Below are 17,343 nucleotides of genomic sequence, written 5' to 3'. Positions count from 1 at the left end.
TTAGCTTAAAAACAAGGAAAAGTTTAAACGTATCCTTTCCTAAACCTTAACGTAATTCGAAGAGTGATGCTAATTTCTTGCTCTGTCTGGCCATTCCCCCCCCCCCCCCCCCAATTCATTCCTTCATATTACATCACACGCTTAGCTCTTGTGCTAAATCTCTGGGATGCTAATAATGCTAATGGGGAAACAAACGTACAAATATATGCATTGTCTTCGCACATTTACAAATAACATTATTACAAACTCTTTGATACATGACAAAAACACAAAGTCAGTCCATACAAATCAAACAGCAGTGTAAACCATTGCATCGTCGGCCTCGGATGTCACTGCATGTACCGACACACCCAAACCTGGACCGTACCAAATTCCCAAATGCAACATATGCTAACTGCGGTAAAGCTAATAATGTGTTGTTACCATGAAACGTTACTGTAATTTAAACTTTTTTAATTACCATTTTGAATATTTGCCTCATCATCATCCCACATATTGTGGCTCCCCGATAAGATGTGGGCTCGCCTAAAGTACCTTATAGAAATTTGTATAACACAAATTTGTAATGTTTTTTTATCTTCTTTTTCTGTGGAAAAGTTGTGTGCTAAACTAGATAAAAATCAAACAGAAGGATTTATAGTCTAAAATATTGGATGTAGCCAAACTAGCTTCTTCCTGCTAATTTCAGCCTTTAGCTAATCTAAGTTTAACTTCCTCTTGATTAGCAGATACGCTAGTAGCATCAAAATAATCAGATGTATAATCAGGAATGTTCTGATAGACTCAAAATGTCACGAAATATCAAACCAAGTTAAAACATGCTAACTATGACGAGCTAATCACCAACGAACAGCAACTAACTTGCCAACAAAACAGGCTAGTTCGTGGAATTTTTATTTCTTTTTAGTGCTAATTTTGACAAGGACTAAAACTTTTATAAACCTTCTTCATGTCCCCGCCTACTGTTAGGCGTAAACTTCAGGTTGACTTCAGGTTTCACTTGAAGAGGCCACACTGTGGCTGAACGGAAAACGTAGCTGACCCGTCAGCTTGGTCCAAGTTCACGACACGGAGGAATCCTTTTCCTTCTACAAACAAAGTGGACCGTACAAAGGAGGAGGAGTCAAAGAGGCGGAGCTAAGCACTGTACAGCACTGCGAGAACGAGGTCTTTGCTTCGATGGCATTGGCCCGTTTCAGCTTTCACATCTCTGCAGAGGCTCCGGATCACGACATTCAGGACATTCCACCTTCGCTTTTATTGACTTTTACGGTTATTTGATTCGCAACATTTTCATCCCGGAGTTTCCCAGCCAACCAAACTGTTCCGACTGTGGACCCAAACTTGGTGGGAACTAGCGCTAAACTCCGACAGAGATGTGAACTCTCCAAATATCAGCATGTCCTCGGACTAAAGAGGAAAAGAAATGTGCAAACGACACTACGGAAACAGAAAGGAGACTCCCGGCCCAGTACCCAACCGGCGGTTGACTCCACGGCGCCGCCCTCCGGCCCCTCAGGGCTGGCGGTTCCCGTACATCAGAGGTATGATGAAGACGGAGATGTCGTCTCCGGAGCCCAGACGCTCATTGGTGATCCTCCAGCCGCGGTCTCTCAGAACGCCACGCGCTCGCATCACCAGGTCTTGTGCCGCCATTGTGTACCTGGACAACGGCGGAAACGGCAAGAACGCCCCATAAACCGCAGTTTCTCTGCACTGATTTGATTGGCTGTTGTGCTAGGGGGCGGGAACACACATGTGCAGGATACGTCTCCAGGTTCTTCTACGCGGATTTCCACGAAGATCGTCAACTGAGAATGAACGCGACGAGCAAGAAACCGAATAAAGAAGAAAAGAGTCGCACACCTGTGCAGGTCGTCGGGGTCGCAGTTAGCCAGGAACATGGTCACGGCTTCAGCCACTTCCTGGTTGGAAAGGACGTCCCAGAGGCCGTCGGTTCCCATCACCAGGACGTCATCGGCTCCGTGCTCGTACTGCATCAGGTTATAAACTTTAACCTGCAAAAACACAAAAGACAAGAAGATTTTTAACAACGAATGACCATTAGCTGAATCCATGCTAGCATATGCTAATCAGCAGGAAATGCAGATGGGAATGCCGCTAGTCGTTGATGGTGCTGGTGCCAGTTGGACAGTGAGGCGTTAGCGACACATGGGTCAACGCCAAAGCTCATTAGAATCTCTTTGGGGACATTTGGACGCTGCAGCGCTAATGCCTTAGCGATATTTTTGCGCGGCCCCGTCGAGCCGCGCTAGCGAAAGCATGCGATTAATTTCAGTTACAATTTGGGCTTGGACACGCGCGTCTGCAGAAAGCGTCGTCTTACCTCAGGGCAGCAGGACAGGAACGGTTTGATGTAGATGTTGGAGTCGTGAACTTTCAGGTCGTGGTCGCCGAGCCCACGGGTAACGCCGATGGTGGCCAACACCCGCGCCTGGAACACAAAGTCGGGCTTTGAATTAGGCGGGGTCCGAGTGATCCTAGTGCTGCCGGGATATCTGCAGCACTAATATGAGGTCCTCGGTTTGAATCCCAAGTTTTGGTGTATTCTTCTCTTCCGTCCCACCGGGGATTTCAGGAACATTTAATGGGCGATTGATTTCCCGTCTTTTGCTTGGACGTACTCACCTTCTTCCCTTCCCCGTAAATCAACGGAAACTTGAGATCTTCCTCCTCGATGGTCTTGTACGCCCTGTGTTTGAGAAATGACACAAATGTGAAACCAGTCGAACATTATTGATTTGTCCTTTCACTCTTTTTTTTTGTATTAAAAGGATTTAAGAGAGTGCTTCAGGCATTTACGGATCGTCCCCGCCTGACTTGAAATGTGTAAAGTCCGCGAGGTAAACCCGACTTCACAAATGGAAGCGGAGGCTCCCGAGACGGCGCTTTGATGTCGGACTGAAAGGCTCCACGGCTGACGATGTGCTTAAACTGGATAGATTAGAGCCGTCGCCAGCCAGACTTCAAACGGCTTCATATCTGACCAGGGTTAGCGGCGTCTATCAGGACGAAGCTTTTCTCTGCCCATCTTCCACTCTCGAAACTGAGACGTGTACTTTTCCTGACCCGAAACGCTAAACCTCTTCCTCCGTCTGGCTCGTTTCCTCTCGGGCCTTTCCTGACCTACATCTCGGTCTCTCTCAAATGACTCCGAAACTTCCCCGGTTTGTGACGAAGGCCGAAAGAGACGCTCCGTTTTCACACGCAGACGATCTTCATGTTGTTAAAGAAGAGCAAAGCAACGCAAGGGTCACCCAGGCGGTAGAGGCCCTTACCATCCATTCATGGTGAAGTCTCGGTAGAGCATCTTCTTGCCTACTTCCTTCCTCTGAACGCGCCGGGGAAACTCCAGGTGCGTGAACTCGTTCCCCAAGAGTTGAGGTTGCATAAAACCCTGGAGGACAGGCGGACAACGGTGTTCGTCAGTAAGCGGGTAAACATTTGGCCTCGCGGATGACGTCATCGCCGGGAAACGGGAGAATTCGGTAGTGAGCTTTTTGGTTGCTTCCAGCTTCATTAAATAAATCTTAAGGGCGATCGGTGCTTTAAAGACCAGCGGCGTTTCTGCACGCCTCTCCAGGAAACCGATGGCGTGTCCATTCCCGAGGCTTTTCTAAAAGTCTTACCAGGAACTGAAGTCGCTGTCGTTCCGACTCTGGCGTGAACTCCTCCGACACAGGAATGAGCTCATTGCTCCGTACGATGATAGCCCTGCAGAAAGTAAGACACATGCAAACGTCACCCTCCAAAAGAACAAGCAGACAGATCCGACCAATGCGCGGCGGGAAGGTAAGGTCAGTCACCTGCTGTCGCCCGCGTTCCCGACGTACAGTTTACCGAGCAGGTAGACGACGGCGAGGGCCGTGCACCCCCCTGTGACGTCGTAGACCCGCTTGTCCTTCTCAATCTGGGCGTCCTGCGAAAGGCAACCAAAAAGTCCATGAAGAAGATCGCCTCCTAAATCAAAAGGCTGGGTCGGGAGCGGGCCGTCGCCGTTGCTCCGCTGCCATCTAGTGGCGACTAAGCGCAATAATAATATGCTTGCGTTAGACTCACCATGTCTTTGAAGGCGTTCTCTATGGCCCCCACCACCAGGCTCTCATGTTGGACCTTCTTCTCGCTGAAGAAGCGAGGCGGAGGCGGGGTGCTGCAAGGGGACCCCGGCGCACCCGTGGCCCCGCGCAGCGAAGTGGCCCGGGTCAGGCCGCTTCGGTGTGGGCCTGGAGTGTTTCCCTGGAGGTAGGGGTTGTTCTCCGGCTCTTCGCCCATGACGGTCGGCGGCGGGGAGGCCGTGTCGCGCAGTATCTCCATGACGGTCTGGAGCTGGCAGGCGATGTGGTGCTGCAGAAGGCGGGAGGCGACGACGGCCGCGCCTGAACCGGCGTGGCCGTCGAACAAGGCCCAGTAGTGGAACACGAATCCTTCGCTCTCCTGCAGACAAACGATTAAAAAGACACGCGCAATCAAGTAGTGACACAAACGCCTCGGGGGGGGGGGGGGGGGGGTATTTATCTCATCTGATTTGGGAGCGCCTCGTAAACCATGTCCATTGCTCGCTCGTGTGTGCTTCGTACCTCCCCCAGCTGGTTGTGCTCCACGCGAAGCCCCAGACCCTCTCCGTTGGGAAGGGAGTTGCGCCTCTTGGTCGTGACGTTCTTGCTGGGCGTGGAGGGAGGGCAGTAGCTCATAGGCCGCCGTCTCGCCACGACCACCTCGCAGCAGGCCTGGTCCTCGTTCAGCGCGCTCTTTCCCGCGTTAATCACCCTGGAACACCAGCATATGCACGGCGTGACTCGCGTTTCAGGTCTGCCCCAAACATGGACCTGGCCCCCTTCTTGACGCACAGTATTTATGCTTGTGACGGGGAGCAAAAGTAAACTGTCCTATCCAGTGGCTCCGTAAAGCAAGCCGAGGTTCGTAGACTTCCTGTTTACTGGAAACAACTGACTAAACCTGCCGAATAATAAATAAAGCGTGTTACCGATAAACCCTGAGGTGAGACTGCGGAGACGGGGGTGTCTGACAGACGTCTCTCTATTAATAGACGGGCGGTGAATGTTTAGCTGCGTGGCGCTCTGCTTCAGAACGTGCCTGAAATTCATCTGAATCCAGTTCGGCGTCGGTTTGTCAGAAACCCGGAGGCACGATGGGCCTCGGGCCGGAATAGAACGTCTAGTTTAGGTAAATATTTAAACTAATCCAGCGTTGATTCCTCTGGGTTTCGAGGTAGAGAAGAAGCAGAAGGAAGTCTAACCACGTTCGTTCAAACAAAACGAACGTAAAGACCAAATGAAAAGGCACGAAGGCCCGGCGTCACATCCGCGCCGATCATCTCGGCTCCGTTCGGAACAATTATCTTCAGCCCATTAGTGGGGAAACCTCATTTCCGTCCTCCTTTGTCGAACGTAATGGCCTCTTTGTTTCTCTGCCCCGAGGATGAGATAATTTTCTTCTGAAGCACGAAGCTTATTGAGAAGCTGAAACGCATTTAAAATCCTTTTTCTCCAGGATTTTGGGCAGGAAGGAACAAAAAATGTGACGATTTGAGATAAGAAAATACAACTCCGACTGATTAGTCAGTGTTTTAACTCATTTTAGACTAAATGCTAATGCGACATGTCTTCCACATAGAAGGAAAGAAAACAAAGATAATAAAAAAAGGAATAATAAATAGTTTCTGTGGAAATTGGTTCAATAACAGTATCGGTAATTTTATCGTCGTATCTACAACAAGCCTAATCTTAATCCTCATTATCTACTTTTTTTTATCAGTCATTCCGGATTATTGGGAAACGTTACTCACAGATATCATCGCTGGTATCGGGGTGGAGACGTTCGCATCACATTAGCCGAAGAAGGAACATCGAACCGGCGGTAAAAACTGCAGCTAAAATTTTACCAAGAAACCAAATTGTATCCCGAGTTCTTAGAAGTACTATCTGTCTACGACTCCCGGTTGCTGTGGTTACAACGGTCTACACGACCTTACACCACAGACGGGGGGGGGGACGGGGTGTTTTTAGCTCCCTATCAGCTCCAAGCGATACCGCATTGACTGCTGATGTGACCTTCAGTCGTGTCAACAGAAGTACAGTATCTAAGCAACAGAGCTAGCTGTAAACACCACAATCTACTGTGCTAAGCCGTTAGCGTCCGCCGCGCGCTGCACGCTTGGTGCGCAGAGTCATTACGGTCACAATTTTTTTTTATTATTTTTTTATTGTCGGAGGTCTGTTATCAAAAATACAAAAAAAGTTTGGTCCAGAACAGTTTTCAGAGGTTCGTCATCAAACAGCACGATATTTCATTTCAGCGCTATGCAGATGATCCTCTGCTTTATTTGTCCAACAACGCGGCTGCATCAGTCGTCACGCATTCCCCGCATCTTCTCCGAAGTGTAAACTTCTGGACCCGGAGCCCAACACGCGGTACCAGCTGGACCAGAACCTCCCGCTTCGGTCCCTCGTAGTTTAAAGACCGTTTGCTGGATTTTATTGTATTGCACTTTACGGGCCTCGGGCGTGTTTGACATCCATCCAGCAGACTCTCACGCAATCACAAAATCACAATCAATGTATAAATGGATGTTAGCCTCACTGCACCGGCTGCCTGTCCAGTCCGAGCCACACCCTTCAGCTCTCACCTGCGGACTATAAATGCACCTTGGCCGGCGGGTCCTGCTGCCCACGGAGGACGCGTCATCCCTTTACGCATGAAAACCAGCTGGCCCCGTGGATGAGTGTGTTCATCCATTTAAAACACAAAACACGCAGACCCGCGCAGGAGGCGGATGGAGGCCACAAGCACCCCCCCCCCCCCCCCCCTGGGAGAACAATGGGAGCCGGGCTACTCACTCCGCGTATCCGGTGGCCCACGGTAGCCTCCTGGTCTCCTTCAGGATGAGGATGGGCCGGGCGATGTGGTCCGCGGAACACTCGATCTCATCCGGGGACAGTCCGAGGAAGTGGGGTCTCATATAGGGGAACTTCATCGGCAGCTCGGATCCGTCGTTGCCGCCCCCGCCGGAGCCCCCCCCGGCCATGATCCCGCCCATGAAGCCGGCCACGGCGGACTTGACCCGGGTGAGCATGTTGGTGGCGCGTCGCGGCGGGGCGTCCGTCGGGCGGTGCGCGGCGCCGCGGCTCCCTTTCCCCGGATTGCCCCCCAGCTCGGCCGCGGCGATCGACGACACGCTCGGAGGAGGAGGAAGAGGAGGAGGAGGAGGAAGAGGTCAGACGGTTAAAGCCGCATCATCCGGATGCTTCAGGTAAAAACGCGCACGCCTCCGCGGACAGTCATCACAACAGCTCGGCCGTCGGGAACGCGGAAATACACGGAAGATTACCGCGTCACATGACGCGACCACGGAAAACACACTGCAAGAAACGTGACGTTAAAAACCGGAGCCCTGCGACGCTTCGCTGCAGGGTTGTGGTTTAAATTGGAATCCGACGTCGCTATTTAAATTCTGGAATCGATAATTAATCAATAACAATAAGTAAATGTATCGATTTAACGACACGGAGGTTCGTTCGGAATGGAACTGTCATTTTTTTTTGCAGTGTAGATTGAGTAAAGATTGATAAACGAGTGCAAACGATAAATAAATGGTGTAAATATATAATCTATCATCACACAAAACTCATGTCATGACTATGATAAACCAGCATGTGATGCAGTACATACTTTGTACCAGTAGATGGCGCCACCGCATCAAGGGAGAGCAGCTGGTTTTACCTGTCACAGGTGTACCAAAGGGCTTCTCTTTAAAGGCTGTTCAGGAAACATAACATTGGTTCCTTGTGTGTAGAAATAACACGCCGCCTGGGGGGGCGTGTTACTCGTAAATATTTCTACTTGCGTCTACGAGACGACTTTCACGTTTCGTCGCCTACGTCGTGCGTAGGGTTTCGGCGTAGCGGTTGACGCAACAACGCTAATTCGTCACCGCGCTACTATGAGACGGGTGTCAGCGGGTGAGAGGTCGCCGCGCTGTTTTTTACGAGCTTGCGTCCGTGAGATTGAACTCGTAGCTGTCATAAAGCCGAGAAATTCCAGGAATCCGTTGTGCTTGGAATGAAACTGGGAATAACAGTAATCCGGGTAATCTGTGCCATCTCCTTGTCCTTTTATGGTCGTGGGCTTTGATGGCGTTGCACAACACGGCATTCAAAAGACGGGCACAATTGTGAAGCCACGATTAACGCAGACGACGTCATCCTCTTTTGGTCTCAGCAGAGTCATCAGCCCCCACCACCAGGGCCTGGACTCCTATGGGGGGGGGGATATATATCTTGATCTTTTCTTCACCGCCTCTGGCTTTGAAACCCGGCTTGAGCCCGTCTTCCCTTTCGGTTCTTGCTCCGGAAACGGCGGCCTGCTTTTCCTGTTTCATTCTCGCTGCTCTCATTGTGGGACGCGAGCTGAAACGCAGAAAGCGTTCCCGTCTGGCATTTGCAGATTTTTGTGATCCAGTCTTTTCTATCCCAAACAGTGCCATAAAGTGGGACATTTCATATCCGGTAAATCCTGATCCAGAATTCCTGCTTGTAGCTACGTGACTACGGAGAAATGGTGACAGGTAAATGGATTTATTTGTTTTTCCTTTTCCTGCCAATCAATAAAAAGCAATCGGAAGGAAAACGGACGCACATCACACCACAAATGTGTTTGAAGTGCTGCCAAAGAGGAAAGGCTCTGATGTTTCCCCACATGTAACCCTTGACGAGTGAATTCAAACTCAGAGGCTCCGCCCCCTCCGGAGGAATATTTAAGTGGGCTTTTCTACCGCTTCTGCTTCACTTTGTGTGCTTGGCTCAGCCACAGTGCACCAAACCCTGGATGTCATCACATTGAGGAGAAGACCTCCATCATCATCACCTTCATCATCATCATCATCATCCTTACCGCCCGACCCTGGAAGATCGACAGAGGAAGAGGAAGAAGAAGAAGAAGAAGACTTGGCTGATGAAGATGATGCTGTTGGTGTTTCTCTGCTCTTTGGGTCTGGCTGGAGCGGCAGGACTGGGCAGGATCGAAGCGTGTGGCATCAGGTGTTCTCAGGTAAAACTGCGTCCTCACACACACACACACACACACACACACGCACACACACTGCAGCAGATATTTTTATGACGTCTATCAGTCATAGTTTACAGAAGGTGAGCCGTCGTAAACCCGACTCCTCACAAACTGACTCACCTGAGCGTCTCCCAGGTGCCAGGGTATGTCAAAGGTGAGCGTGCGTTCTGAACTCGAAGCTCCCACGCCCCCCCCCTCGTCGTCCGAGGAGGAAGGCAAACAGCTGATAATCTCGTCGGGAGGATTTTTACTTCCCTCTCGGCAGCGGTAGAATGTAATGAAGTACTTTTACTTGTAATGAAGTACTTTTATTCTCATCTACTCCGGTACAGCTCATGTTCCATTACGTTTGTCCATTTGCCAAAAAACAATATTAAATTTGTGTGATAATAATAAAAAAAATAAATGAAAATGTCATTTTTTTTAGCATAAAATCTATTCATAGACGAGAGTGTTTGTGCGATGAGAAATCCCTTCCTCTCATGAGACGGACACTCGAACGTGAGCCGAGTTGAATTTCACATCAACGCTACCTTCTCTCCCGCCCCTAAAATAACCTCGGATCCACAGACCGGCGAAGAATCCCCAAGCGCTTGGTGACAAATCCCTTCAGTGACCTCACGGTGGCAGCGGTGCGGATCCGTAGGTTCTCCGTGTGCGCGGCGCTGCTGAGAAACAAACCGGTCGGTTCTATTTCGAGCAGCAATGAGGATGTAAAACGCTCTTTGTCTGGGAATTCCTTCCCATCTCAGTTCTCTCATGAAGATTCACAGCCCGTCTCACTTTAGTGTCCCCCCCCCCCCCTCTCTCTCTCTCTCTTCCTTTTAGGGCCTTCAATGCAAGACCAAGCCTCACTGTGAGTCCAGACCACTTCTGCAGCCGTGCACGCACGTAGGCGGCGCGCCTGCGCGGCGAGCGTAGCGTAGACGGTCGGAGATAAAGCAAAGCGGCGCGTGACTAGCCTGGGGGAAGGGCTGCCGTTTGCTTTGTCTCGGGGAACAATTGGGACGCCTTTGGAAGCTAAAAGGTGTGAAGCACGCCCCGTGACAGTCGTCATTGGACCAGAACAAACAACCACCTGGAACATTGGGGAAAACGTAGCTCCATTTTTTGACGGGACCTGAAACGTGTTTTTGACTTCCCGGCCTTGTCCCTCCGCAGCTTTGTTCCCTCCTCCGTGTGAAACCCCCCCCGGAGGTCTCGACGCTTCCTCCGTCTTCCGGAACGTCAGCCTCGCCACGGTCATGAGATGCGAGGGGAGGCAGAAGTGCTCGCTTCACCTCCGAATCCGAATCGCGTTGCAGCTGACGGGTATGCCAGCGACGGACGAGCTTTGAGACGCTCTGCGCGGTCCCGACTCACTAAAACGATCCGCGTTGGTCTCTGTCCGGCCGCTGACCTTCGACCCTTCCCCCCCCCCCCCAGACTCGGTCCACGGCGTGTCCGTCCGTGTCCGTCTGCACCGTCTCCTCGGGGATGATGGAGAACTGCCGAAACATCAGCTTCAAGAGAGCTTCCAGGGAAAGGATGTCTGGCGAGCAGGTTCGTCCCATTTGATCGTTTCTACACGCTGTCACATCACTGCCGATGACATCACTGCCGATGACATCACTGCCGACGACCTTCGCTGCAGGTGGAAGTCGAGAGCGACTGCACCGACGTGTCCCCGAGCCAACAGGTCAGAGTGACGGTGAAGACGGCGCCGGGCTACTGCGGCGTAACCTGGACAGGTGCCCACCAGGCTCCAGGTGAGAACGAGCTTGCGTCATTTTGGAAACTTGTGAGCCGGCAGGAAGTGAACGAACAGAAGCTGCGTCTTTTATTTATAGCGCAGAAGTCAATCGTGAGTCACGTCTGCACACGTTGGCGTGGGACAGTTTCCTGGTTTTCAAAGGAGCCGCCAACGATTCCGATGATCTCCGGGAGGATTCCCGTGTCGGCGTTCGAGGTCGTTACTATAAACATCTTCATTTCCCTCCGCAGAATGCACAAGTCCAGATTTGCAGAGGCACGTCCCAGAATGCATCAGTAAGTCCAGCCTTTATCCGCCTTGTTTCCTCACACCTGCCAGATTCGGCGCAGTGCGGTTCCGATCGCTCCCGTTGGCTGCCTAACGAACCGTAGCTCCGCCCCCCCATGCTTGTCTCTTCCAGCGGGGAGGCTGTTGTACGACATAAACCCGCAGAGGAAGGAGCTGACCGTCAGCGTCGTGGACATGCTGGAGGACCACGACTACCGTCTCCGTCTTTGCCACAAGGACTTCATCTGCATGGGGACCGGCGCCGACGCGCTGGTGAGTCCGGCGCCCGCAGATCAACGTCCCGGCGGGCGGAAGAAAGACGGCTAAGAGTGACGTTTCCTTCCTTCCAGATCAAGAGGGATGAACCGGAACGCAGCGTCCAGCTGCAGTACTCCAAACCGCTGCCCTGCCTCTGCATCGAGGTAACGCCCCCCCCCCCCCCCCCCCGGCCTTCAGAAGCAGCCCGTAAATAGAGATCCTAAAACCACATGTCTCTTAGGGATGGTCCATGGTGATGGACGCCCCCAGAGTCCAGGTCTGCCCCTTCAGAGACCGTGAGTCCTCGTCCGATTCTCCGAACGAACCCGAACTCCTTTTGCCGGGTTCGTCCCATGAAAACGCGGCGACCTCGCTGTCCCGCAGGGCTGGAGGAGCTGTGGGCCGGGATAACCTTTGACCCGCTGGAGGGGATGCTGTCCTGGACGCCCCCCTGCCCGCTTGCCGTCGTGGTCGTGTTGTGTCAGCAAAGAGAGGCGGTCTGCGAGGAGCTGCCCGACGCCTCCAGAGACATCAGCAGGGAAAAGGTGCCTTTAAAGGATTCTCCTGCACATCAGCTGAACATTTAAATCACGTAATTATGTTTAAAGTTCATCCTGATGGTACTAAAACGTACATGATGATTGCTTTTCAGGTTTCATTCACCAAAGTGGATCCGCAGCCATCTTTGTGCATGAAGGTGAGGATCGCTTCCCTTCTGCCTTTCGGCTATCCGTGAGCGTCGCTCGTGCTACGCTAACTAGCTGCAGGCGGCGATGCGTCGATTCTTGGAATGGCTTCGTGTCATTTATAAGGCGGGGTTAAAGGTGAAATTAAGACGCTTTGACCTTTGAATTCGGCTCGGGTTCCACATTTAGGGAAGGAAAGAGCCGCGAGTGTTTTCCTTTGGACCTAAATGTCGCTCGATGCTTTTTATGTGACATTTATTTTTGGGAACTAACGCCAGTAGCATTTCCACCGTGGTGTGATTTCTGCATAGATTTTATGACATATTTTTAAAAAAGGGGAAGCTCATCCTTTCCATCCTCGCTTTGAGAGTTCACTGGTAACCAAATCAGAAGCACCGGCTGCAACAAGATCTAATTCCTCTTTCCTCCTCAGTTCACTGTCGGTTCTCGGTCCTGGACCAGGTGCCCCTTCGCCGATGCCAGACTCCAAGGTACCTCTTTTTAATCCCATCCCAAGCAGCATCTAACCCCCCCCCCCCGTTTGATTTAATGCACGTCGATCCTAAACTCCGATCTCTCCTCGCAGGTCTGCCGTCGCTCCCCAGAGCCGTCGTCTCCCAGCAGGCGTCCCGGGATCTGACCTGGGTTGTTGTCCCAGCTGGAGTTTTCCTCTCTGGCATCGTAATCGTCACGCTGCTAACCGGTAGGTTGAAGGCCGCACATGCTCGGGCCTGTAGAAACCTTCCGCTCTGTTGACGCGCTGGCGGAAAACATTTCTCCTGAACTTGACTTTGGCCCGGCTCCAGTGTCAACTGTTCCGACTCACGGAGGTCGCTGTAAGTACGAAAACGTTGGGATGATATGAGCAAAGGTTCCGGAATGAACCAATGCTCTAATTAGCAACTAACATAAGGAGTTAAAATAAGGATTCCTGTAATCCTGTACAGAACTCAACATTTACTCACCTGCTTCGTCATCCTCATCCTCATCCTCATCCGATCCCCTGTTTTATATTTCAGTGTGTAAAAGCAGGAAATCAAAAAGATGCACGAATGAAAAACAAACAGGTGAGAATATCTCAATCTTTCTTTGCCGATTAGTGACATTTAAAAAAATGCCTAAAACCTGAAGTTTGCTTTGGCAGATCTCGACTTTGACCGCATGATCCCTGCGTTGCAAACGAAACCCGTTCTCCGTGGAGTCCTCGTTCCGGATTCGGCGCGGTGCGGGAACGGCGAGACAGCCAACCTGATCTCTGACTGAAGAAGCGAGCTCCGCTTCTCAAGCGTCAAGGCGCCGTTTAGGACTAAAGATGGAACGCAAGCCGAACAGGGCCTCGGTTTGGAGCCACGGACAACCAGATATTTCAAATATGTTACAGACGATGTGTGGTTGTCATGGTTATTGTTTGTGTGTGCTGTGTGGTGTCGATTCATTGGGGGGGTGAAGTTAAACTCTTTATCCAACTGGCGGCTAAACGGTCAACTCGTACTGTAGTTTAAATGTTTATTTTCAATAAAAGTTATCAAAGAAACCCAAATGTTCACGTCGTTTTCTTGGACCAGAAAAGCCACACGGTAAAACATGGACCAGAACGGCCCAGTTAAAATCTGGATAACGGGCTCGATCCAAATCCCAGACGCTGGTGACGGTGGTGGCTAATGACTCTGCTGAGACTGATGATGGTGATATCACAAAAACTACCCACAGACCAGTCCTCAGTAGGATCCCGTCCCTTAGTTTGATATTAGGAATGACATCTCATAGTCCAGGTGGCGGTGGCGGCCGATGGCTCTGCCGAGGCTGCGGATGAAAGAAAAATGAACTTGTGATGTTCGGACGCTGATGCAAACGGAACGGCGACGCATCCTGCTCCGTGACCGGACTCTTTAGACACGAGGAACTTGTTCCCGTAAAAACTCTGAACGGGTCTGAGTCGCCGCGCCGGGTCGCATTTCCTTGTTTGATTGACGAGCGACGCAAAAAACGTAAGAAGAAAATAATGACGTCCTTAATGATCACGTGACTCATGGGGAGAAGAACGAGGAGGAGGTCGAGGTCTAATTTGGCGTCTTTCTTGTCTCATGCACAGAATGCTTCCTCATAGAACAGCATTTTTATTGTGTTCTCGTCACGACTCAGTCATCCTGAAGGAAATCCCTTCATCCGGCTGGTCGTTGTCACGGTGACACAGCACAGCAGCTATCAGGAGGTTCTTTGTCTCGGAGGATCCTGGGGCGGCTCGGCTTTCTGCACAATCACCTCCATGAATACCACTGGTAGAAATAACAGGGCCCAGAGTCCAGTCGTCCTATAACCGGACCGGGACGGGCATCTTCCTTGGGATGTATGGCGAGGCAATGGGAGTTAATGAGTCTACGTTTTTATTCATCTTTTACAACTTAAATAGCTTGTCTTGATAAAATTCTCCTTTTAGTTGTTGATAGGTCTCTATATCTATTTTCTGCGTAAATTAATCCAGTCGTTTTCCCGTAATCCTGCTACAGATGACACGATGAAGGGGAATATGATCGATTTCCAGGAAGGATGCGTCCTGATCAATCATCGGCTGGTGCGGGCGCGCCACCTGCTGTTAAATGTACTTGTACTTATGCTTTTATTTTTCGTACTATTTACACTTGTATGTGTAATCTGTTGTTTAGATACACGACGTAGTTACACATTAATATAATTGTAGGCATTTATCTGGTGCGTAGGAACGGATTCATCTATCTTACGTTACTTCTTATGCTAAATATAATGTAAATGTGTTTTGTTATTTATCGCTTCCTGTATTATCTGTTTGTATCGTCGCGCTTTCCTTTATGCTTTTATTCTGAAGTGCTTCCTGTTTAGCACCCAGCGTGTGCCCTCCAAACGGAAGTTAGACGGAGGCAGGGAAACAGCGACGTGATGTTGGGGGTTCCTAGCTTTTTCTACCCGTTCAAGCGCCTGGCTGGACGTGAAAAGGAGGTATTTAATCTTATATTATCTTATAATAGCTATAACAAGTTTTATAAAGTTTTTAAGAATGTGTTTGCTTGAGTTCTGTTAATATTTTATGATTTTTAGCCATTTCGTATTTATAGGTCGATCGGTCAGCTGATATCCGGTTGGTATGAATAATTTTTATTTTAAAAGGCTGAAATAACATGTGTTGTGATTTGCTTTGGGCGTCTCATCGATTATTTAATTGATTTTATTCATAAACGCCCACGTTCTACAAATAGCCACACGATGGCGCTGTTCACCAAGGCTGGCAGGAAACGCCAACGTTTCCGTTCACGATGTTAAATAATGATAATAAATATGATAAATATATCGATTTCTTCAGTGCTACTTCCGGACAGTTTGTTTTACATCTTCTGTCCTTCCTGCCTTTCGTCGCGCGAGCCTGAAATCTGTGTAAAATGAACACGTGAATGATTAATGATTGATTAATGATTAATGAGGGATTATCTCTGACAGGTGGGCTGAGAGGCTTCAAACAGCAGCAACGTCACCTGGAGCACGGCCGAAGGTTCACGCCCAAAGTGCGCCTGAGCAACGCGCGGAAGCGGAACGGAAGCCTGTTGGGCCAAAAGTAAGACTCTGCTGTTGTTGCTGTTGCTTTATTCTATCCGATATTAATGAAATTAAAACAAAAAATACTACAAATAAGATGTATTAAATAAGTAGTAATAATACAACTAAAAGTAAATTAATAAAAATCAATGCTAATATGATTAGGGGTATTAATACAGGTAAACAAACATGACAAAATATATATAAATAAATAAGCATATTTATTTATTTTTCTCTCTTTTGTATTTCTCAGTGTAGAACTGCTTTAAACATTTGCTAAAATGAAACCGTGCTGTGGAATAGTCTGCGCATGATGTCATGCTGTCTCAGCATGGCCCCTTATCCACAGGGATAAATTAAAAAACAGCCGTGTGCCGTGCCAACAGCTGTCTTTGCTGAAGTTTCCCTTCAGAACTTTCGGAAAAGAACGTAAGAAGAAAGGGATTTAACGTTTTCCAGGGTCGGGCCGGTTCGGCGAAGCTAAAGGCCTCCGAAGCGTTCGCCTGATTGATCTCCGCGTCTTTATCCGTCACTGGAAGAACGGCAAACGGGGAGAGCCAGAGACAACAGACAGGGATGAGCTAATCCCTGCTGTGTGTAATTCCAGACATTCCAACGGGATGTCGTTCACGGGCGGGTCAATCGGTGGGCGCCGGGGCTTTGCCCCGAGCAAACAAACACGGGCTTCCAGAGCCGCGGAAAACGGAAAGCTGATGTCAGCCGGCAAACATCAGGCACTCGGCGTCGGACACGCACGGAAAGACACGTACCGGTAAAACATCGGGGGGACAGCTGGGAACTGGGATAAAGGTGAAGGGTTCAAGGGTGGGGAGAAGGCAATGGATGGGGGGGGGGGGGGCTACAAAGGTCAGGGTGGGTTTCTGCCGCACTCTGAGGCCTCTTTGTTCCTCCGTGAGTCATTGTCGGCCCCCGAGGTGTCGACTGTATCCGGAAACAAACGGTCATCAGTAAACAGTGTGTGTGTGTGTGTGTGGGGGGGGGGGGGTAATGGGAGGCAGGCGGAGGAGGAAAGGGTTTCTGGGGTAACGGCGGCGATGACCTCATGCTAGCCGGGCCTTTTCCACGGGCTCCTGTCTCCGTGTGGCTCCGACGCCGTCGCTCCAGATCCCTCTCGTTCCCCCCCCCCGATTCCAACGGTACCTCGGGGGGGGGGGGGCAGCGCGGCGATAAACGGGCGTTGAAGAGCAAGCGCTCCGGGCCGGTGACCTCCGCCCTGCCGTGACCTCGGCACACGCCGGGCACACGTTGTGTTTGTCGCCGCGTTAAATCCGTGTCCGTCCCCCCACCCCCGACAAACGGGCCCTGTCGGAAGGTAACATGTGACCCCCTGGGTGGAGGTCAGGTCGCCAGGCAACCGCCGATGTGTTTAGGATTCGGGAACGGATCGTTATCGCCTGTTTTAAATACTCTAAAGGTCGAAGGTCGATATTGGCATTTCCTCAGAAGTCAAGTATCGTCCTTTCATTGGGCAATTTGTGTGGAAGTCCTTTTGCGTTCAGTTTTCATTTTGCACATGAATTAAAAGCCTTTATTTTATTTATATTTATTTCTGATCGCTGCGATTGGAATGCTGCATTTCCCTACTGTCCTCGAACATCTCTCAAGACTGATCGGGGACAGCTGCTGCTTAGCGATACGTCTCTCTCGTTTTAAATCATGAGTCACGAACACTCCTTAAAGCCCCCCCGT

General features: G+C 50.4%; 2 protein-coding genes across 2 annotated transcripts; one reads left to right on the top strand and one right to left on the bottom strand.

Annotated features, from left to right (window-relative positions):
* Positions 1-1,515: 1,515 nt before the first annotated feature.
* LOC137910805 (protein phosphatase 1H-like) lies at positions 1,516-7,114 on the bottom strand. Its single transcript, XM_068755216.1, has 10 exons — positions 6,879-7,114; positions 4,599-4,788; positions 4,081-4,455; positions 3,828-3,940; positions 3,651-3,735; positions 3,300-3,418; positions 2,650-2,713; positions 2,348-2,455; positions 1,867-2,018; positions 1,516-1,663 (listed from the first exon to the last, which is right to left on the bottom strand). Exons 1-10 carry the CDS (start codon positions 7,112-7,114, stop codon positions 1,516-1,518), a joined length of 1,590 nt encoding a protein of 529 aa, XP_068611317.1.
* Positions 7,115-8,991: 1,877 nt separating this feature from the next.
* il17rel (interleukin 17 receptor E-like) lies at positions 8,992-13,544 on the top strand. The gene is given in 16 exon segments (XM_068755411.1): positions 8,992-9,087; positions 9,934-9,961; positions 10,267-10,416; positions 10,531-10,553; positions 10,555-10,647; positions 10,739-10,853; positions 11,089-11,133; positions 11,259-11,398; positions 11,476-11,547; positions 11,625-11,679; positions 11,768-11,928; positions 12,036-12,080; positions 12,503-12,560; positions 12,656-12,772; positions 13,089-13,136; positions 13,214-13,544. Coding segments are annotated over 16 exon segments (1,365 nt in total). The 3' UTR covers positions 13,333-13,544.
* Positions 13,545-17,343: the final 3,799 nt, after the last annotated feature.

This window comes from Brachionichthys hirsutus, chromosome 22 (genome assembly GCF_040956055.1).
Source record: "Brachionichthys hirsutus isolate HB-005 chromosome 22, CSIRO-AGI_Bhir_v1, whole genome shotgun sequence".
In the NCBI taxonomy this organism is placed as follows: Eukaryota; Metazoa; Chordata; class Actinopteri; order Lophiiformes; family Brachionichthyidae; genus Brachionichthys; species Brachionichthys hirsutus.
The sequence above is the reverse complement of the archived record's forward strand: the minus strand, read 5'-3'. Positions and strand labels throughout refer to the sequence as shown.